General features: G+C 42.7%; 2 protein-coding genes across 3 annotated transcripts in view; both read left to right on the top strand.

Annotated features, from left to right (window-relative positions):
- Positions 1-1,750: 1,750 nt before the first annotated feature.
- edem3 (ER degradation enhancer, mannosidase alpha-like 3) lies at positions 1,751-15,302 on the top strand. Of its 2 annotated transcripts, XM_047342994.1 has the most exons (22): positions 1,751-2,736; positions 2,883-3,061; positions 3,154-3,199; positions 3,695-3,795; positions 3,962-4,001; positions 4,269-4,381; positions 4,511-4,664; positions 5,107-5,241; positions 6,586-6,691; positions 6,956-7,053; positions 7,790-7,915; positions 8,004-8,087; positions 8,332-8,415; positions 8,690-8,814; positions 8,995-9,166; positions 9,265-9,410; positions 9,527-9,671; positions 10,380-10,571; positions 10,860-11,025; positions 12,013-12,198; positions 12,609-12,656; positions 14,070-15,302. In XM_047342994.1, the coding sequence occupies exons 2-22, from the start codon at positions 2,973-2,975 to the stop codon at positions 14,426-14,428; spliced, it is 2,715 nt and encodes a 904-aa protein (XP_047198950.1). In that variant the 5' UTR covers positions 1,751-2,736; positions 2,883-2,972; the 3' UTR covers positions 14,429-15,302. The 2 variants fall into 2 exon arrangements, with proteins under 2 accessions (XP_047198950.1, XP_047198951.1); XM_047342995.1 differs by lacking the exon at positions 12,609-12,656 and having other exon boundaries at positions 1,752-3,061.
- An 853-nt stretch (positions 15,303-16,155) lies between these two features.
- zgc:92140 (uncharacterized protein LOC447854 homolog) overlaps positions 16,156-21,950 on the top strand; it is a 28,775-nt gene continuing 22,980 nt past the window's right edge. The window contains exon 1 of the mRNA XM_047343219.1: positions 16,156-16,360. The gene's annotated coding sequence lies outside the window, so the exon portion shown is untranslated. The remainder of the gene's footprint in view (positions 16,361-21,950) is intronic.

Below are 21,950 nucleotides of genomic sequence, written 5' to 3'. Positions count from 1 at the left end.
CCGAAATTAGTAGATATACAATTGTTTGTCCTCTTGTTATGAATTAGGAAGTATCCAGCTCACATTTGAACATTTAGCCTGTGTTTCCATTATATTATCAAATAATAACTGATTAAAACCAAAACAAACTGTATTTGACTTTGACCAATCCAAATCCACACACTGATTTGTTGTACAGAGTGTATCATCCAAAAGGGACCTGTAGATAACAAAAATAAGGATGGACTTAAACGTCCAAAAGCACACACTGTCTTGTCGTCAGCTTCAGGTTTCTGGGACACACCCTGGAGAACCTAACCTGGACTGACAAGGGTGCAGTCAAGGGTGAGGTACGACTTTTATTTTACAAGGAGGCTAAGAATAACCAACCTCCCAAAAAATGGTGCCTATCATCATTTAAAGATACACAATGGAGAGTAGTTAAACAGGTAGACAGTCTGGTACATCTGCACCAGAGCGGACACCAACAAAAAAGATGTCTAGTGTGTTTTGAAAACAGTACCGGACGTAATTAACATTGAGCTGCCACCACAGGAGAATCTTTACACATCACTGAATGTGAGAGGACGGTTAAATAACATCATATAACACACCACACAACCTGATAACCTCTTTAAACTCCTCCCATCAGAGAAGTGCTGATTCATTCACACACGTATACACACACGCGCACACACACACACACACACACACACACACACACACACACACACACACACACACACACACACACACACACACACACACACACACACACACACACACACACACAGTTAACTTGACTGCCATCATGGGCAGGTATAAATATGAATTTAATACTGTCAATTTATGAACCGATCTGTCACTTTAATCCGCAGGTTGTGTGCAATATTTTTGCTCCTTTAACAAATATTTTGCTGCTGAATAGTTTGTTACTTTTGTTACTGTTAGTTTTTGTTGAATCAAACTTTTATCTTTACTGTCAAATGTACTTTACACTAATTACACAAAGAGTTTGTACTTTTATTATACTATCCAATAATGTATGCCTTATCCTTTAATTCTAATATTTAATACTTTACGCCCTATCAATTTCTTTGTAAATGTTTTTAGTGAGTCTAAAACACTTATGCACCACTGGAAATTACGCAATTGCAATAACGTTTGGGAAAAAAAGTTATTTCATCTTGAATTGTATTATTTACAAATGACTAAAGCTGCCATCATTGTTGTCAGTAACTTAAAAAGAAAATTGACGGAAAGCAGAACTTTTATTTTAAATGATATGTAACTCTGCATATTAATTACATCATTGAATTTGATGGCTGAAATAATAAACATAGGATTTGTTAATGTTGTATCACTTGAAAACAAATATAGTCTCAAAGTTGTTTTTCATAATAGATTTAATTTTGTTATTCACTACAAATGCAATGGCTTGGCTTCGCTAAAGACGCTGAATGGTATTTTTCCGAGCTTTCAGAGCCACCATGAAAGGCAACACTGGGGAGAATGGGCGGGACTGTTGTGTGCAGGGATTTTGTTTCTCCACGTGTATTCCTTCAGGCAACTCTTCCGCCTGGTTGTGTCTACACTTCTAAAGCCATAAAACAACAGTTTATTCTTAGAATTATATTAAATGTGCCTAATAAACAGCTTTCACTGCGGTTTGAGTTAAATCTGCGCATCTCAACGAAGCACAGGTTGTTTGATTATCAGCCTGCTAAGAAAATGATGCCTGACAAGCAAAACCTAGGGCGTCTTTGCTCCTCCAAACAGGAAGCGGATGTTGTGGACGTTTTCATCGGGACATCCGGAGTATCGCACTTGCTAGCTCGGCTAAACTACAGCTTACGGTTAAAATATTCTCTCCACACCCAAAGGACAGCGGAGACCGACCGAACAGGCCCGCGGCTCCACGATGGACGTAGTTTTTGTTGATTTGTGTTGTGTTGTCGGTCTGTCCGCGGACGCCAGCTCGGCTAGTTAGCACAGCTAGCTAACTGGCTGATTACAAGTGCGGCTCTTGGCTGATTAGGTGACGGAAGAAAACAATTCAAAGGAGGAAATCTTGAACTTTATTTCTAAAAGACAAAGGGGATACAACAGGAGCTGGAATGACCCGGAGGCTATAAGAGCTGTTAGCTGGACTTTTGGGTTTAATCTGCTGTAGACTGTAGATGAAGTAAACGACCCGAGGACCGGGCTCGTAAACAAATAAGACAAGGGAAGATAACACGGCGCTGCTCGCTTTGTTGGTTTGAACAACTAGTCTTAAAAGATGACGCTGTGTCTTGAATGCTGCTACGTTTTAATTTCCCCGATGACTGTCTAACAATCGCTGACAATACGGTCACTGTCATTTTCATACTCCGATCGCTGGATTCATGTTCACTAAACGGGTTTGCTCAGTGACGTGATGTTTGTGATGTTGGTCTTTGGCATGTCAACGTGTCACACAACGTGTCCCGTGTCGGCATAGGTCCGGGTCAGAGTGTGGCAAAGTAAACAGGTGTGACCGAGCAACCTGCTGGGAGTAGGACTGGGAACAACCTTGCACTTCGAGATAAGGTCAACATCAGTGACACTGTATTTTCTGGTCACTTTAAATAACATTCCTGCAAAGTTATTTCATAGCAATTGCGTGTGTAAGTGCACAGATTGTGCCACGGAGCTCCACTGATGTATACAAACACTCATCGGTCACAGTCCTGTTGCAGGTGACTGCAGAGAGAGAGAGAGACACACAGATGGAGAGTAAGTGGCGAGGTTTCTACTTGAGTAAAAAACTAGGATTTATTTCAGATGCTGTATATTACTACTGAAGATGATGTATAACTCAAATGGGAGGCAGTAGGTTTACGTTTCTTTGTTGTCTTCGTTATTTGGTGCTGTTTGGTTAGGGCCGTGGTAATGACTAGATATTTGCTCAGTGACTGACTAACTGAGAGCCAAGCTGTTGTTGAGTGCTGTGGTCTTTCCCGTCCACCACGATGGCGCCTGTACTGTTCCTCCTGATGCTGAGTGGAGCGTTGTGCAGCCTCGGACAGGCCATGTCCCGAGAGGAGAAGCTCAGGCTGAGGTGAGCTCAGAAAAACTTACAGCACTTTTGGAAATTAATTTGAGGAAAAACAATATGCTGACTGGTGTGTGTCTTCTGTCTCTTCACTAAAGGAACCAAGTGGTTGAGATGTTTGACCATGCATATCAGAATTACATGGTAAGTTCTTCAAAGAAAGAAAGAATTCCATACTTTGGTATTTGTTCTGCTGCCTAACCTAATTCAGGACAAATCTTGTAGAGCTGGACTGATTTATCTGTTGGTCGATATGAGCCTTTCACAGACATATCACTATCAGCGTGTGTTTGCCGATAATAAACAATACAGAGCAGATTTGCATTTATGTTTACATTTTACATAGAAATGGGTATATTACTTAAATTTAAGTACCATATACTTGATTATATTTGTGTTTTCTTTGTATTTATATCATGTTATATCTGGTAAAAGAGTAACTGTGGTGCAATGAAGAAAAATTGCTGATGTTTTAATGACACTCAATAAGTATTAAATGCGGCTTCGAAACTCCTTTCATGTCTCATATCGTGTGTATTTTAAGATGAATGAGGACTAATCAGACTGAGCTGAACACCTAGAGAAAAGAACTGAAGGTCCGATCAAGGCATTAAAAGCATGTTTGTTTGTGTTTGCCAGGACCACGCCTACCCAGCGGATGAGCTGATGCCTCTGACGTGTAGAGGAAGAGTACGAGGGCTTGAACCCAGTCGAGGTGACGTAGACGACGCTCTGGGAAAGTGAGTACCGTACTGCACCAGCTCTATGTTTTTTCTTACTCCCAATAGTGAGGGAAGGTGGAGGCAGATTGCACTAATACATGCTGAATAACATTCATTCAGTTACAAATGTTTTAAGCATTTTCTTAAGCACCTTTGGTTAATAATTATTTTCTGTATATTTTAGGTTCTCTCTGACCCTCATAGATACTCTGGATACTCTGGTGGTGAGTATATAGTTTATTTGATTCTATATACAGTGAAGTAATGACGTACATTATATGGAAGAAAATCTTTAAATTTTTAATGATAGTGATATTATGTCTGCGAGAAATATAAATGTTACTGGTTAAAAATTAACAAGTTCCTTGGTTAAACATTTGATCATAAATTATTCTGAACATAATCCATTGTACTTTCTTCCACTTTTAGACTGTGAATAGGTTTATAATTCAGCCTAATTTTTATAATCATGTACTGTTTGTCATTGCCAGCTTCTAAATAAGACGACAGAGTTCGAGGTTGCAGTGAGGAGAGTCTTAAAAGATGTGAGGCTGGATAACGACATTGTGGTGTCGGTTTTTGAAACCAACATTCGAGTCCTCGGGTGAGATTGGAGTGAACTATCAACACATAATGGCTGTTAGGAAATACACCACATAATTTACAGCAAAACGGAAGACAGAAGACATCAGTGGATTGTGTTGTACTGATATTCCCCTGTTATTGTGTCCAGTGGTCTATTAGGAGGACATTCCATGGCTGTGATGCTGAAGGAGGGAGGTCAGCACATGCAGTGGTACCAGGATGAGCTCTTATATATGGCCAAAGACATTGGTCTCCGACTGCTGCCGGCGTTCAACACCAGCAGTGGCCTGCCTTACCCCCGGGTGAGTCAGACCCACACACTAAATACACAGACTGATTCAGCTTGTTAAGGCCAGACACAAATGCAAACATACTGCAAACCTTATAAAATGGGTTGTTTTATCAAGAATTTTATACATACAGGGCTTGTGTGTTATTTAGGTTCATGTTTTAAAATATGTAATGGATATGAATATAGTTTATTTTATAGGGTATTATTTCATGACAATGATTGTTCTGCTTGGAAGTGAAAACATTGACATTTGTGGTATTAACTTAGTAAGAAGATTCAATTTATCATGGATCCATTTCTGGACTCGGTCAAAGTCTGTATGTTGAAAAAAGTAGAAACAATATTCAGTTTAATTAAAGTAAATTTATATAATATATATATTTATAATCGGCATTTTTTCAGATCATTGCTACATGATTTACATTTTTTAATGTTTTTTTTCTGCTCGACAGGTAAACTTGAGATATGGTGTCAGTGGTCCTGCGTCGAGAACGGGCACAGAAACGGACACTTGCACCGCGTGTGCAGGAACCATCATCCTGGAGTTTGCTGCCTTAAGTCGCTTCACTGGGGATCCTGTGTTTGAGGTATTACAGTTTCATCAGATAATGATCAAACCCTCTCATACCCACATTAATATGTTGTAATTTATGTATTTCACTTATTACTTACTTATTTTAAATCTCTTTATATTGACTTGAATGGTGCACTGATATGAGTAACACAATGGAAATATCAACAATCACAATGTTGGTTTACCTCATTAAACTTCAATGGAAACAGATTTTTGCTGATGTTCAAATAAGTGTATATATTTATATACATGCATATATTATAATCTCTTGGCTAAAAGGATTTCACCTTTTTGACTATAACTCATTATTTACCAACAGCACTGTTATAATACAAAAAATTGTAACTCCTTTTTTATTCTCCTGGAATATTTTCTTTGCTGAAACTTGTCATTCACTTGTCACCACTGTCAAAGAGCTATTAGCTGTTTTAATTATTAGAATGCTTTAGAGAGACCCGTATCAACTCTGACCTGCCACACCTCACAAATGGCTCATCTTTCTTTATGTGTCATCCAGGTTACACTTTGGGATTTTATTGTTTCTCCATGCTGACGACAGCCGTGGCAGTAGGCTTTGTGATTTCAGGTTATCCATCTTTCCATCTCATTCTCGTGAACATGATATCTCACGAATGCCTGGGGGGGGGGGATTTCTTCATTATTTGCACAAACACTCACTTGGACTCAGGGATGAAAACCGTACTCATGTACAGTACTCAGCGTAACACACTAGTGAAAACATCACAGGGATTATTATATATTAAATTTCTGCCAATAGATCACTTTCACCTAAATCTTACACACTGGACCTTTTTTAAGCACAGATTTGAAATTGCTGCTCGTCACAGTTTCTTATTCTCTTCATATTTGTTTTCATTTCTCTTGTCCTTTATCATCCCTTTACTCTTGGGATCTTCAGGAATCGCTGAAAAATAAATGTTCCCTTGCTTTTCATGCATTTCTTATACGCTACAGTTAGTAGTTACTCGAACAGACAAATTCAATTCAACCACCAATAATCATATTCACATCATGGTTTTCCTATGAGACTTGTCAAAATGCCTTCTGAAATAAAGGCCTCTTAATTTAAATCTCCTGAGGTGGAATAGAATAAACTATTTTTGGCTGTTTAAAAAAGTTAGAGCTTTGTTTTATCCTTGTGAATTTGATTCAAGCCAATATAATGAAAACTTGATCTATTAGTGAAAAAGTTCATTCTTTTTCCCAGCGTTACCATATTAGAGCCTGGGATTGCTGAGCAAGCACATAGTCAATCACTGTAATCACTACAACAGTGGACATTTACTGCAGAAAGATTTTTACTTTTAATCAATAGTGCACTTTCCCTCTCACACAGACCCATGCCAGGAGAGCTATGGACTTTCTGTGGGAGAAGAGACAGAGGAACAGCAATCTGGTGGGAACCACCATCAACATCCATTCTGGAGAGTGGGTCCGAAGAGGTGAGAGAAGAGAAGGAGTTGGAAGAGAGAGGAAGAATGACATGAGTGATTGACAGTTTGGAGGAGGGTGTGAATGAAGAACAGGGTTAAAGAAACAAGAGATAAGCCCCGATGGGGGGAAAGTGAAAATTAAGAACACAGCTATGAGTCTTTGGGTCTCAAGAGACGATTTGACTACAAGGAGTGGGATAATGAAAACCGAACATTAGTTTGTCATGTGATTTCTCTCGTCTTATGGGGTAAAGTATGATTGTGTGTCTCCAGACAGTGGAGTCGGAGCAGGAATTGACTCATACTATGAATACCTACTAAAGGCCTACATCCTCCTGGGAGATGACATGTTTCTGGAGCGGTTCAATATCGTAAGGACACACAAACACACACACACACACACACACACACACACACACACACACACACACACACACACACACACACACACACACACACACACACACACACACACACACACACACACACACACACACAGTTGAAAGAGTTATTTGATACCTCTCTGTGCATAATAGCATTTAGTCACAGGGGCATTTTCCATTTGTGCATTTCAGGGTTCTGTGTAGTTCCACACCTCACACATTTGAACATAAGCATTTACAGGGTCATCATTTTTTGGGGTCTAAATAAAATAGGCTTACATTCTGTTGTAATGTGATTGGTCAACCACTTAAAGTGTGTTGGAAATGCCATGCCCCTAAACTAGAGGCCTCCTGATCAAGTGTAAACAATGGCTACGGTAACAAAGGTGTTGTCTCGTCGAGCCAAACAAGCAGCTGGGTGATCATGTTCCATTTTACTTAGTGAGGTTGATGCTTCACCAAAACTGGCCATGAATGCAAACCGGTCGATTAACAGTGTTCAGGAGACGTTTTTATTTGTGTAAAAGAAGGACTCCCTTTGTTGCAGACTTCAGCCTTTGTAACCTTTACATCAACAAACAGCAACATGACACTAAATGAAAGGGAAAAACCTGAAAAACATAGTATAGGCACTTGAAGATATTGCCTTTTCAAAACCTTACTCAGGTGACATTTTCTCAGCCTGTTTTAAAACCTCATCAATCTTTTTATTTCTCTTATTCAGCACTATGCATCTATAATGAAGTACATCAGCCAGCCTCCTCTGCTGCTGGACGTCCATATTCACAAACCTCTGCTTCCCGCTCGCACCTGGATGGACTCTCTGCTCGCCTTCTTCCCTGGACTGCAGGTTAAGACTGGATCCTGTGAAGTGATGATTGTACTGTACCTGTTGAGTTCTGTGTCTATTTCACATCACATAATTGTGTGTGTCCCAGGTGTTGAAAGGAGACATCCGTCCTGCTATCGAGACCCACGAGATGTTGTACCAAGTTACCAAGAAGCACAACTTCCTCCCCGAGGTAATCTGTCTCTCTGCATAGCTAACTACAAACAAAATACCTACATATCAGGTTCTACCTGCTCGACAATAAACAACTTGGTGTCATTGAAGTAGAGTCAAATGACGAATTGGCTTAAACTGGTTCATAGGAAACCAACCTCCATTTTACATGACACTGCTGCATTTCCCGTTGCTCTGTCTGTTCTAGTTACAACGTTTGGGTTGGTGTCCTGACCCCTTCGTCCTTCTCCGTTTGTCCCCAGGCCTTCACAACTGATTTCAGGGTACACTGGGCCCAACATCCCCTGAGGCCTGAGTTTGCAGAGAGCACCTATTTTCTTTACAAGGTAATTTATCAAGGAAGCTCGACGTACTGCAGGCGTGCTCTTTTCATTGCCACAGTCCAGAGGTAAAGGTCTTTCATGCACCAGTTTATGTTAAATGTTCTCAACTTAATGATTGACCTTGAGTTTCTTTGCCTACACTCTCAAGGGGCATCAGGACTGTAAATACATCTTGTTTTAGGAATGAAAAGTCTTGCACCTGAAAAGATTTTACTCCTTTTATAGTTGTTGTACTATCCTCTGTAATGACCACATTACCGTCTCCTCGTTCTCCAAGGCCACAGGCGACCCCTACTACCTGGAGGCAGGTCGCACCATCCTGGACAACCTCAATCGCTTCGCCCGTGTTCCCTGCGGCTTCGCTGCCATGAAGGACGTGCGCACTGGAAGCCACGAGGACCGGTGAGAATATAAACACTCTATACCATAATTTACATACCATGAGATTATAGTATGTGAAGCATTGAACTGATAACAACTATTACTGAATTTCTTAGGCTAATATTGATATTTAAGAGTATAAAATCTGTTTCCTATTATGGCATTTAAAGATGTACGTCATACAGAACCTCTTTTTCTCAGAATGGACTCGTTCTTCCTCGCTGAGATGTTCAAATACCTGTTCCTCCTGTTTGCTGAAGTGGAGGACATACCCTTTGACGTGGAGGACTACATCTTTACAACCGAGGCCCACCTGCTTCCTCTGTCTCTCTCTGCAGCCCCTCACTCTTCCTCTGGCTCCTCAAACAGAACGGTAATCGACTCTATCCAGTTATAATTTCAAAGGAATAAAGATCTGAAAGTAATAATACAATTCGCTTTAACAATATCTTTCATATGCTCATACTTCAGTCACAGGAGGAGCTGGATGATTCTAACTTTGATTGGACCTGCCCGAACACCCGCCTCTTGTTTCCTGACCCCGCCTACCCTCGTAACCTGAGAGAACCAATCCGTACTGCTGTGGACAAGAGCTGCCCCCGTCCTGCTCCTTACCGGTAAGTGCATAAATACAAGTTAAACCAGGACATGTATTTGCACTTATTATATAACTATTAGTTCTTGTCCAACTTTTATAACGTCCTTGTCAATTTCCTCCTCACCCTCCTTTCAGGGAGCCCGGTATGGGCCGTCCTCCCCTGAGGGCTCAGGACTTCATGGCAAACAACCCTGAACACTTGGAGTTGCTGAGGCGCATGGGCGTCAGTCTCATCCACCTGAAAGATGGCAGGGTTCAACTGGTCCAACACGCTACACAGGTACAACAATGTAGCACCAAGGACAAACATGTGTAATAACATGTAATTACAGTATCATTAGTTTAAAGCCAGCCAATCCTTAAATATGTAAAATATTGCGAAACACTCATCTCTTAAAATGTATTATATCTGTGGAGCTTAAGTAGAAAAAAACTACCTTTTAAAATGTGAAGATAGTTATTTTCAAAAAGTGGGACACATGTCTCAACTTTTGAAAAACACATTTCCCAAGATATATCTGCAAATAGGCTAGAGAGATGATCTAAAGCTTATATTGATCAGAAAATGATTTCCCATCACTTGATAACCATATGATATAATTTTATAAATGATGCCCTGATGTCACAGTGAAGTCAGAAAATATTGTCATGCATAGTTCAAAAATTAATATGCATATGCATGTAGGGCTATAGACACAATCATACAAGATGCATGATCATATGGTTAGAATGCACTGTTGCAATCAGTAAGATAAGAGACCAATCATTCATTATATGGTATATACAACGTCATGGTGATGTTATTATAAAATACATCATTACAATACTTTTAAATTACTTATTACTGCTGCTTTTCATTTAGATGTGTCTATAGCCCTATAGGTACTGTGGCAGACGTATTCCAGTGTACCTCCCAACCTTTAAAACCATGGTATTCCTTCTGTCCTGAATTTAAAGTGATCTCTCTCTTTGTCTTGCCCACTCCTAGGCAGTGAGCGCAGTAGCGGCAGAGGACGGCGTGCGCTTCATGCAGGAAATGATGGAGCTGTCCAGCCAGCAGCAGAAAGAGCAGCTGCCTCCCAGAGCCATTCAGATCGTCTCACATCCGTTCTCTGGCAGGGTCGTGCTGACCGCCGGCCCAGCGCAGTTTGGCACAGACCTGTCCAAAAGTTCCACAGGGGTGAGTGGGATTTGTAGCTCCACTAAGCTGCCAGGTTTCAAATGGGCACTTGACTTGTCCTCCAGTTGGCTTTTCCTAAGAGCGCCACTTAGTTATCTTGTGTTTTGAATAGGGAACTTCCTCTTGCAGAATATATTCCTAATTCCAACAGAAGAAACGTTGACTTCTCTGTTTCAGCACCAGAAGAGATCATGTAGTATCTGACTGCAGGAGTGCACACAGCATAATTACGTACTGTTTGTTCCTTCACTCTGAACAATAATTCTGCCTCTTTGCTCCTGTGTGCAGGTGCGAGGCTTTGTGACTGTGGCTGAACCCTACAGCGGCTGCACTGAGATCACAAACGCTGAGTACGTCCAGGGCCACATCGCTATTCTCCAGAGGGGTCAGTGCATGTTTGCAGAGAAGGCCCGACACATCCAGAAGGCCGGTGCCATCGGAGGCATCGTCGTCGGTGAGTGCAAGCAGCTAACGACACAAGATGGAAGATGACTACTCAGTGACTAGATTAGCGCTCAATAATTGGATTATCTTGAAGACAGACTGTCGAAGGGTTCTGCACATTGCATGATGACATAATAATAATTAGGCAGAGCTTCTTTCGCATTAAAGTAACAGATTAACTAACAAAAGATAAAATAACAGATACCATATTTTCAATGAATCTTTTATTCTGAATAGTGAATAATGACCAACTTGGATATGTCTTCAAATTCTCTGTTTTGTCTAAAAAACAATGCCAAACCTATACATCCATCCACTCATTGTCTTCCGTGTATCTCCGGAAAAAGTAAGACATTCCATAGCAACGCTTTTCAGCTCTTCCTTATCCCAAGGCGTTCCCAGGCCAGATGGGATATGTAATCTCTGTAGCGAGTTCTATGTTTACCCAGGGGCGCCCAGTAGGCAGCCTAACTAGATGCCCGAACCATCTCAACTGTCCCCTTTCAACATGAAGGAGCAGTGGTTCAACTTGGAGTTTCCTCCGGTCGTCTCAACTCCTCGCCCTATCCCTAAGGCTGAGCCCAGCCCCAACAGAGAAAATGAATTTCGGCCACTTGTATTTGTGATCTTGTTCTCTCAGCGAGGTTACCCAATTTCATTGTCGCCGTTTCATCAGGGTGTTCTGAAACGTTTTATTTCTGGCCCCTCCCTGGGACGACTTTGCCTTGGGAGGCTCTACCAGGGGCGAATGGCCCAAACAACACAGCTCCCAGGCTCACCGGGTCAAACAAACAAACCCCTCCAAAAAAAATAAACAAGAAATTCTTTCAGCAGAGAAGCTGGGAACAGTAAAAGTACCACATCTATCATTGTTAATGGAGTGAATTATTGAATTGTTGATCTATATCATTGTCAGTTAATTGTCTGTCTGTCGATTAAGTGACTAATTATATCTCTCTTTCCCATCGTTTGCTCCCTTTCTCTTCTCTTCTCCCAGATGACAACGAGGGCAGCAGCAGTGACACGGCTCCCCTCTTTCAGATGGCCGGGGACGGCCGCAACACAGATGACGTCACGATGCCTCTCCTCTTCCTCTTCCACAAGGAGGGCAACATCCTGTTGGAGGCGCTGAAGGAGTACAGGGAGGTGGAAGTGCTGATGAGCGACAAAGCCAGAGACCGAGGTGTGACATCACTCCCTCATATGCCTTCCTAATGGCTTGAGCTCTTTCTATTTCTATTCTTCTTATCTCTCTGGTTAAGATTGATCACATCGGTGTAGTAATAGCTCCTCACTGACTGCGCCCCATTATGTGGTCGGCTTTATAAAATAAAGATGAGCTGTAGGGATTCAGGCATTATTTGAAGTCTCTGAGATCGTGACTCATTTCAGAGCCGTCCACCAGCTGTGGGTCTAATTGTGCATGGTGGAGATTTACACCCTTATCAATATCACATCGCCGTTCTTTTCTTTCTTTTCCCCATTTTGCCAAATCCCCCTGTACCCTGTGGTGAAGTGTAACAGTGCCTTTCCTCTCCTCTCTTTCTTGGTGTCTCCTCTGTTTACATAACCCTCACCCATTCGGAAAAGCAGCAGCCATATTTAAAGGTAAACCTGGTCCTGGCAGTGTTGTTGAGGGCAGTAAGTATTCTCTTCTTTTCCTTCTTTCTTTGTCTGTTACCCACATTCTGCACGTTTTACTCTCCCTTGAGTTAATCTCAATTTTCCCTATTATATTTAAATGCTTTAATAGCCCCACCTCTCTTCTCCTCACTTTGTTCTAAATCCACAGGGCTCTGTTTGTGTAAGATGGGGAAGTTTAGTGCAGTCCTACAGTATTTGTTCATTTCCCCCTCAGAGTTTAGGACAGGTCTCTTACTTATATACTCATACTTATCTTTGCTCTACGTTTACTTTTTTAAAATATTCATCTGTATTTGATGTCAGAAATGGCAAACTTTTAGAACTAATGGTAATAAGCATATAGAGACGATTGCTGTGAGACGTTAATGTCCCTATCTCACCATGTCAAAGCACTGATTCCCATTAATAATCTCGTCTGTAACGGCCCACCAAATTCTAAATTGTCCTGTCACAATTTCATAATGAACCAAAAAACATTTTACACTTCTCATAATAAAATAAGAGATCTCTAACATGGGGTTTTACTCCATTGCTGCATTGTATTACTGTGTACAGCACTAGTTGCAGCACTATTTGCCGCGTGCGCGCTCTTGCCATCACTCTCGTTCTATCGTCCATGAAGTTGTAACCAACCATGCAGACAGTCAGACCTTATAGTTTTAGCTGCAGTAGTGTGCGCACCCGCAAGTGGAATGTATGGCATTTCTCTATTTCACAAAAGAACTTGTCTTTCACTTTCAAGTCTGTGAACCAGTTACTCAGAATTTGTTTTGGCTGAGAGTGACGTTCGTCGGCATGCATGTGCGTCAAATGAATTGTTTGGGAAAACGCTGCAGAGAAGTGAAACGAAATGTGGCTTCATGCAACCTAACTTAACCAGACAAATAAAAGGAAGTCAAAGACGGCTGTAGCTGCATTAAGGATTAGTTTTCTTACTTACTTTTACAAACCATAACAGATTGACAAGTTGTCTTTTTTTAACCAGATCCCTGCAAATTCATAGAACAGATTTTTGTTCAGACTCCTTTTCTGTGTTGACTCTGTTTGGTTGTGCAGCTGTGTGAGAGAGGCTCAGTCCTGTGGGAAACATGACTCACCATCAGCATCATGCTGTTATGGTTGACAACCTCTTGATGAAAACCGTTCTATTTTGGACTCAGAATGACTACAGGAGGCATGTTGTATAGATTACAGACTGAACAGGAGGGAAAGAGCTGTGTGTGTGTGTGTGTGTGTGTGTGTGTGTGTGTGTGTGTGTGTGTGTGTGTGTGTGTGTGTGTGTGTGTGTGTGTGTGTGTGTGTGTGTGTGTGTGTGTGTGTGTGTGTGTGTGTGTGTGTGTGTGTGTGTGTGTGTGTCCTGGCACATCTTCTTGTATAGAGTTCAGTATCTCGCCCCTGCTTCCTTTTCAGGTGCGGATGTGCAAGAAGCAGAGGAGGACTGCCTTACTGAGGCAACAACGCCCACCTCATTCGAATCCACCACTCAAACACAAACGAGCACGGTGGAGCTGGACGAATCTGTTTCACAGGAGGAGGTTCCTCCATCACAAGAAACAAGTCAAGCAGAGGAAGTTATTCCAACGGAAGCGGAAGTTAGTCCCACCGAGGTGGCGGCTGATTCGGCTCAGCCCAAAGAGGAGAGAGACTCTGACAAGAGAGACGAGGCTGAAGGCCACACAGACTCGAGCAGCCAGTCGGTGGACGAACTGCTGGCTGATTGGCGGGAAGACTTGGAGGCTTTCCAGCAGATGGAGAAGGATGAGCTCTGACAGTCGTCGGGCTGCCGTACCCTGTGACTGAAGGACCTCCTGAAGGGAGTGCATCGTCACCCCAGCCTCAGTCTGATGAACTCTAAATAACTGTGTCTTCTCTTGCCCTCTGTGGACGGTACCTCGTGCCAAGGCAGCGCACACTCTGTAATTCTGGACCATAACAAAGTTCTTTTTAGCCTGGTAGATGATGGATGAGAGGCCAGGGTTCTTACCTCACATTCTCATGCAGTTCCTGTTCAATCTGTCATAACAAAACCTAGCGAATGACATGGATCAGACTGTGTCCAAATTACTTCTCACATTGATGGCCTCTATGCATTTCTGACTCCTTTTGCTCAAATGAATGCTGGTCCAACAACTGTGCTCTTGACTAATTAGTCCATCGACCAATTCTATTTTAACGTGATGATTAATTGTGATGATGCATTAACTGTTCTCATGGTCTTGGGCCTAATCATTTGTATTAATGTGAGTTGATTCATGTGGGAATCTGTGACATCAAATCAGCTGCAGGATGTTTTTTTTCATGGCTTTATGGTAGACAAACTCGACACCAAATCTCTCTCACTGGAGCAACATAAAGTCATCTGTCGGTGTAAATATGTATTTGTCAAGATGTGTCGATTGAAACGATGTAGTGCTGTTCGCTCAGGTTCTGGTTCTTCTCAACCAACAAACTCTGGACCACATGCGGTGTAGCAGACACACCCTCAGCAGCACGGTGGGATGGATTACACACCCACGGGCCGCCACAGGGGGTCGCTATGTGATCTGTCTGTCATGCTGTTCCTGCTAGCTGACTGGAAGGAGCAGGAATAAGACAATATATGAACATGGTGAAATTCAATAAAAATCAAGAGTGTGAAATGAGGAAGACAGTGGATTTTTTTTCCTGGAAGACCCTTTTCCGATATTGAAAGTAAAAAAGAGGAAAGTTTAATCAAAATTCTGAGATTATGAAATTGAAATTATGAGACAGTAAATCGAAATTATGGGATACTAAGTCATTCAAGTCGAGTTAGAAAGTCATTATTTTTAGATACTAAGTCATTATTTTAAATTGGTACGTAACTTTAATTATGTGAGTCATTATTTTTATTTACCAGGACATTTTGATTTAGTTAGTCACTATTATGGTTTAGTGAGTCATTACTTTGATTTACCAAGACATTGAGTAAGTAAGTCGTTATTTTGACATAGTGAGATATTATTTTGTGTCATATTTAATGATACTGTTATTGGGAAATATTTAGTCATTGTTTTGTGATATTGAGCCATTGATTTTAGATGGTTTCACATTATAATGACCTACAGGGGTTTATAACAAATTGGCAGAAATGGGCTTCTATATTTTTACTGTATTAAAGGTAGAAAATATCTTCAGCAAAATGCACCTAAAATATCAACAGTAAAACTACTTGTTAGACATAAAATACTTCTATTTATCACATATATAATTGAATAAGTTTCACAATATATCAATTATTGTGGAATGTATGGAGTTGAAATAAGAAAAAAAGCATTAAATTCTAATAGTGTACAATACTACCCACTCCAGGATTTTATGTAGGAAAATATGATTTGTTTATGGATTTCCATCAGATGTTTCACTGTAAACACTAAAAGTGGTGGATCAAAGGACGGATCATTCACTTTGATTGGTGTTACCAAAATAAGGGCTCGGCTCCGGCAGTGATTGGTGGGTTTTCTGGATGTTTGGTCTGGGGCAGCACTCTTCGCCAAGATGGCTGCACGATCGCGGCAGCGCGCAGTAGTGGCGTCCTGGTGAAATGACGCACGCCGCGGTTTACGTTCACTCCTCCACGCTCGGAGCTCTCTCTCCATAACGCAGATCCCGCCCGACACACAGCCGGAAGACGGACCGGCTGTCCTCCCCTCCAGTGGACCGAGCGGAACCGGTTCATCTGAGTAAGTACCGAGCCCGAGTCACTCGTTCGCCGCGTCCCGGAGGTGGAGACCCCGCTCCGGCTCCCTTCTCTCTCTCTCCCAGCTCCTGTCTTTTGTTGTTGTTTCCTGACTGAGCCGTGATAACCCGGCGCTTCCCTTCCTGCAGCTCCGCCGCCGCCGCCGCCGCAGCAGCAGGAGCGGCTACAACAGCCCGACGGCTCCTCCTGCTCCTGCTGCTGCTGGAGGTGGGGTGGGGGGGCTCGCTAACGCTGCTTTATCTCATCATTTCAACCACACCGGGCGCTCAAAGGACACAGACGTGTCTCATTGTGAGTGTGTGTGACTGTGCTCGGCTCATTTTCAAATAGTCTCCACATCCTGGTTGGCTGTGGCTCCCTGCCTGCCTGCCCGCCTGCCCGTCCCGCCGCTCCCTGTGTGCCCGCTCCTCGGAGGCCCTTTGGGGGGTTTTAATGGAGAAACTCTCAGAAGAAGGAAGAGAAACCTGGGGCCGGCTGAAGCTGTACAGACCGTTAACCTTTTGTGGAAATGAAACTCTGTGTACACACTCTCTGAGACCGTTTGCAGTCCCCCTCGCTGCCCACAACTCTGCCTCCCCCTGTGGGAAACAAAGCGCCCAGTGTGTCCCTGTAGCGCAGCTGGACACAGCTGTTGAGCCTTGGCTGCAGCTCCCAGCTCCCAGCCCCAGGACCAGGACCAGGACCAGGACCCGGGGGGCTGCTGCTGCTGCTGCACAGCCTCTGTATGTGCCCACAGATCCTCCAGCAGGATGGGAATAGCCACCACACATCACCAGTAGCCTTCGGGAGCCTTAAAAAACTGCTTATTATCTTTTTATGTCTGCCTCAGAGGGAGGACACATGCCGCTACAGGGCTGGGCCACAAAGGCCAAAACATGTTATCAAGATAAAAGAAATTCATATCGGCCGTTATCGATAACTATCACAATGACTGTCAGATGTCAGAAGACTGGTTTTCCTTAGTGAAGGTGGAGGTTTTAAACTTCTTTATTCCAGAGAATGATTGTCCAGTCTACAACCGATTACCAGCAGACCCCCTCCCTGCTGATATCGATCATTATAATGATAATGATAATGTCACATAATAATTTCTTTCAACCTAAAAGACAGATTTTTGCATCTGAGTGAAGGTTTCGGTTTTAAACTTCCTTATTTCAGAGAATGGCCAATCCTTCAGAAACAACAAAACATTTTACAAATCTGTTTGAGAATAAAGAAACTATACAGTAGCCACCCCCACCCCCACCCCACCCACCCCCAAGTCTTTTAGTCTATTTAGATTACGCAAAAACTACTGGACAAGTTACCACAAAACTTGGTGGAAGGTTGGGTCAGGAATGAACCCATTAAAAGTTAGTTGGGATCCAGGAAATCATTTCATCACTTTCTTCATCATTGCAAGTTTTTGGGCATTTTCACAAATTTCCTCAGGAATAATATCGTGTGTTCATGGAACTTGGTGGAAAAACAAGTTAGATATATTTAGAGGACTGATTTCTAGGAGGGTGTGCAATTTGGTGCAGCTTGGATTGAATTGAAGGGGACTGTTGGGCCTTGGCGGCGGCATGCATTCTACTGAGTGCCATTTTGGTTGTTATTGTTTCAGCACGCAGCCCCTAGATGATGATTCTGCCGCTGGATAACATGAGGAAAGTCACCGCAGCCAGAACTAGATGTGAGATACAGGCTCATTTGCAGCTCAGCAGTTTAAACTCATCCTGTATCTCTTTCAATATCCTCCTTCCCCACTTCCTCAGACACTAGTGTACTTACTATATACCTTACTTAACGTGGATTTCCACATGCCACCCTATCTACCGCTGTGGGTTCATGCTGCCATATGGCCATTAGGTACTGTATATGTCCTCAAGTGATCAACACCAGGCCATTACATCCATTTGGCGGCTGTACGGCCCCCTGGTGTTAAGTAGGTTGTTGTGGCCAGTATTACAGTGCACAACATCCTGTCACCAGCCGCTTCCATCAGGGTTTATATAGGTTACGATTGAGTACCAGCAATCCTGTGAGTGGATGTTGTGAGTCCCCCTCCCTGCTTGATTTATCTGTCTGTCTTCATCTCTCTGACTCTCCATCTGCCTCTCTCCCACCCTCCCACACTTGCTCATAGCAAGTGTGTGTGTGTGTGTGTGTGTGTGTGTGTGTGTGTGTGTGTGTGTGTGTGTGTGTGTGTGTGTGTGTGTGTGTGTGTGTGTGTGTGTGTGTGTGTGTGTGTGTGTGTGTGTGTGTGTGTGTGTGTGTGTGTGTGTGTGTGTGTGTGTGTGTGTTAGACCGCACGCTTATGAGTTGTTTCTCACATATGGCTCTTAGTTCCGGTAGCAAGCAGTCAAGACTGAAATGCAAAGAGTCTCACTCCTCCTCATTCGCTTCTCTTCCTGTCTGTCTCCCACTCCGAAGCAGGAGCATCTATTCTTAGTCCTCCTCCTCTTCCCCTCAATCACCATCACCATCATCCTCCCGCCCCATCCGTCCGGCCTGTCCACCTGTGGCCTCTCCACCTTGAGCTGATGAACGGGCGGTTCAGGTGATTGTCTAGCAGGCAGGGGGTTTGGGTCGTGATGCATTACCCGTGATGTCACCGTGTGAGGAGGTGGAGGGTTTCTATGGTTACCAGGATGTCTTGTCCGTCTCTTGTGCGTGGGCGTGGGAGGGAGTTCCCATCATGACAGCGTCTCACATCCAGGTTGGTTTTTTTCTGCGTGTGCTGAGTGTTCTCTTGATGGCAGAGCTCGGTGCTGTCAGGTGTGATGAGTCTGTATTGCGGTGCAGAAAGCACAAGGCCAGCACAACACGATCCCTCTGGGTTCCGTGTGACTGTCAGTTTGACGGAGGGGCTCGCTGGCCGATCGGTTTCTTCCCCTCGCTGAATAATCAGGCAAAGCAGCAAATGATGCACCACAAAGCCTGAAAACTGTGCTTGTGTCGTGTGTGATATTTAGTTTGTGCACATTTTTGTTTGCGTTTGTATCAGTGGATCATGTCGCCTGTTTCTGCCCTTGCTCTTTCCTCACCTTCAGAGTCGGCAGGGGTCGGCCGAGCAGCCGACACGCACGCTGTGTGCGCTCGTGTCTGTCACATGATACAGCAGAGTCTCCCCGTGTCCCTGACTGTGTGTTTACACTGCAGTTTGTGTTCAGAGTCCGGTCAGGACGGAACGCGGAGACAGGGCCCAGTACTGATTTGGCTCGCCATTTAATTTTATTATCTTATCGGTGATTTTCACTTCTGTGCAGACTCTAAGTGCTGTGTGAATCTTTGCATGAATATTTCCCATCAGACAGAAGGCATCTGTTTCCCATCTCCACCACAGATAACAGGGTCTCTGACAGGATCTCTGCAGGGCCCATTCATTCAGCAGGCAACCTTTGAATAAAAGTCCACTTATTTTATATGAAGACATGTGACAGTGGGAAAATCATGACCTTAATAAGTACTTCAGTCTTGGCATAAACGTAATGATGTTTGGGAATAGATCATTATTATATGTGCTATTTTGTATGTAACGTTTGTTCTTACCCGCTGCTTTTCTAAGTGGAATCAGACTTTTTCTGATCATAAAACATGACGTGTTCTTGCAGGAATTAAACCTGCACCTATAATGTGATACAATATATATAATACAATGGAAAGCAGCATATTTTTAGACGATGGAATCAGCAGCTGTTTGGCATCTTTGTCTTTTAAATTAAAACAAACCATTTTTATACAAACAGTAAATATTCAACCAATTTATCAGATAATCTGCCGATCGTTTTAGTCATTTTGTTGTTTGCGAAAATCTCTGTTGTGCCAAAGTAATACATGTTGGACAAGCTTTTCTTTCGGTTGACACATGTGAGCTCTTCTGTCAGCATCTAAAATATGCATTTATGATTTAAAAGATGAATATGAAGTGAAATAGCATAGAAGAACTGCTATATATGTGTCAGTCTTTCAAGCTGTTGAACTAAATTCATCACAGGACTAGAACAGCACTTAGAGAGCGCATACATCTGCCTAAGCTGATTGACCTTGTTTATCACCATATTGCATTTACATGTATTGACATCAGATACAAATACCCTTATCATAATTGTTTAAAAAAACCCTCCAAATAATGTTAAAGAAATCAAATCCAAATGTTAATGTCAGAAGGATCTGCTTCACCATCCAGGCTGACCAGTTTTCTGAGAGAAACCCTCTCAGGTGGTTTTGCCTACATTTGTCATGGTGATATGTGGTTAATAAAAGTTCAACCCTAATGCCTAGCATCATTACCGTCAGCTGATAATGAATTATAATAGCCTCACGTTGTGTGTCATTAGTCTCTCGGACAGCTGATTACAAACTGTTGAATGGTCCTCTGAGGGAAATGTTTCCTGGCTGTGGCACGTGTGTGTCGCTGTTCAGGATGAAAGACGAGGGGGAAAACACTGGTTTGCATCTGAAAGAACAGCATTGTGGGTAAATCACAGCAGCACCGTGGAGACATGAAACACGGGCTCAACTGTAGCTGGTCTGTGAAGAGCTGGGAACAGGACACACACACACACGCAGACTCTCATCCGATCAGTTTGGCCATTTGTCCTGCAGCATGCTTGCTAGTTATGCACAAATTGATCATTATTTTTCTCCAGCTGTGATAGTTTCGCGACGCAGACAGAATTTGATGTGAAAACATAAACATGTTTAACATTGCGTGGCTGCTGTGTTGGAGTAGGTCCCGCTATATCAACCAGGTGCTCACTGTTTGTAAATGTGGTGAACAAATAGTTACTCATTCATATTAAACTTTATAATAATAATCTGCATATCAGTCCCCTAAACATGCCTGATTGTTTTTTTTTTTTAGCAAGATCGATGAATTATTCTGAGAAATCAGTCAAAATGGTAAAAAGCAATTCAAAATGTTAAAGAAAGTGAAAAAATTCCTGGATCCGCACGAAATTGTAGTAGGTTCTTCCCTGACCAATAGCGCTTCTTTTCACCAAGTTTCGTGGTAATCTGCCCATTAGTTTTTGCGTCATCTTGCTCACAATCAAACAAACAAACCAACCAACAAGCAAACGAACAGGGGTGACAACAGAACCTCCTTGTGGGAGGTGATAAGCAAATCTCTGCAGACAAGTTTACACACACAAGTTTAAAAAGGTGTGTGTGTGTATGTGTACCAGCTTCAGGTCTATAGCTTGTTTTCGTGCCACTGGTTTGTTTGTGTGTTTCATGTCTGTGCAGGATGAAGTCATAATATCACTAAAGCATTTCTCCACATAATTACTTGCCCACTTTTCCTCTCTTTCTTCGGCCCCCGCTCCGCAGCCACCAGTCACCTCAGGCTCCGACCTGCCTTCACCTCAGTCACAACAGGGAGCTGCAGAACAGATTACTTTGTATGGGGGGGGAAGAAAACAGGCGTGACTACTTGCGTTTTTGCTCTTCCAGGGAATCCGTCTCGCTCGCGAGAAGTCGGTGATACGAACGCCAGTCGTTAATAGGCCTCAGAGGAGACATTTTATCCGGACGCCTCGTCTGTATTAGTGGAACAATCCATTTTTGTATGTTCTGGTTCTCCCTGC

This window comes from Hippoglossus stenolepis, chromosome 14 (genome assembly GCF_022539355.2).
Source record: "Hippoglossus stenolepis isolate QCI-W04-F060 chromosome 14, HSTE1.2, whole genome shotgun sequence".
Classification (NCBI taxonomy): domain Eukaryota; kingdom Metazoa; phylum Chordata; class Actinopteri; order Pleuronectiformes; family Pleuronectidae; genus Hippoglossus; species Hippoglossus stenolepis.
This window is presented reverse-complemented; position numbering and strand designations above follow the sequence as displayed.

Bases quoted from the DNA above. Each gene is read 5' to 3' on its own strand.
- edem3 (XM_047342994.1), top strand. From the start codon at position 2,973: ATGGCGCCTGTACTGTTCCTCCTGATGCTGAGTGGAGCGTTGTGCAGC. The intron at 4,665-5,106 runs GTGAGTCAGACC...TCTGCTCGACAG, and splicing joins GTGGCCTGCCTTACCCCCGG to GTAAACTTGAGATATGGTGT. The intron at 11,026-12,012 runs GTGAGTGCAAGC...CTCTTCTCCCAG, and splicing joins CATCGGAGGCATCGTCGTCG to ATGACAACGAGGGCAGCAGC.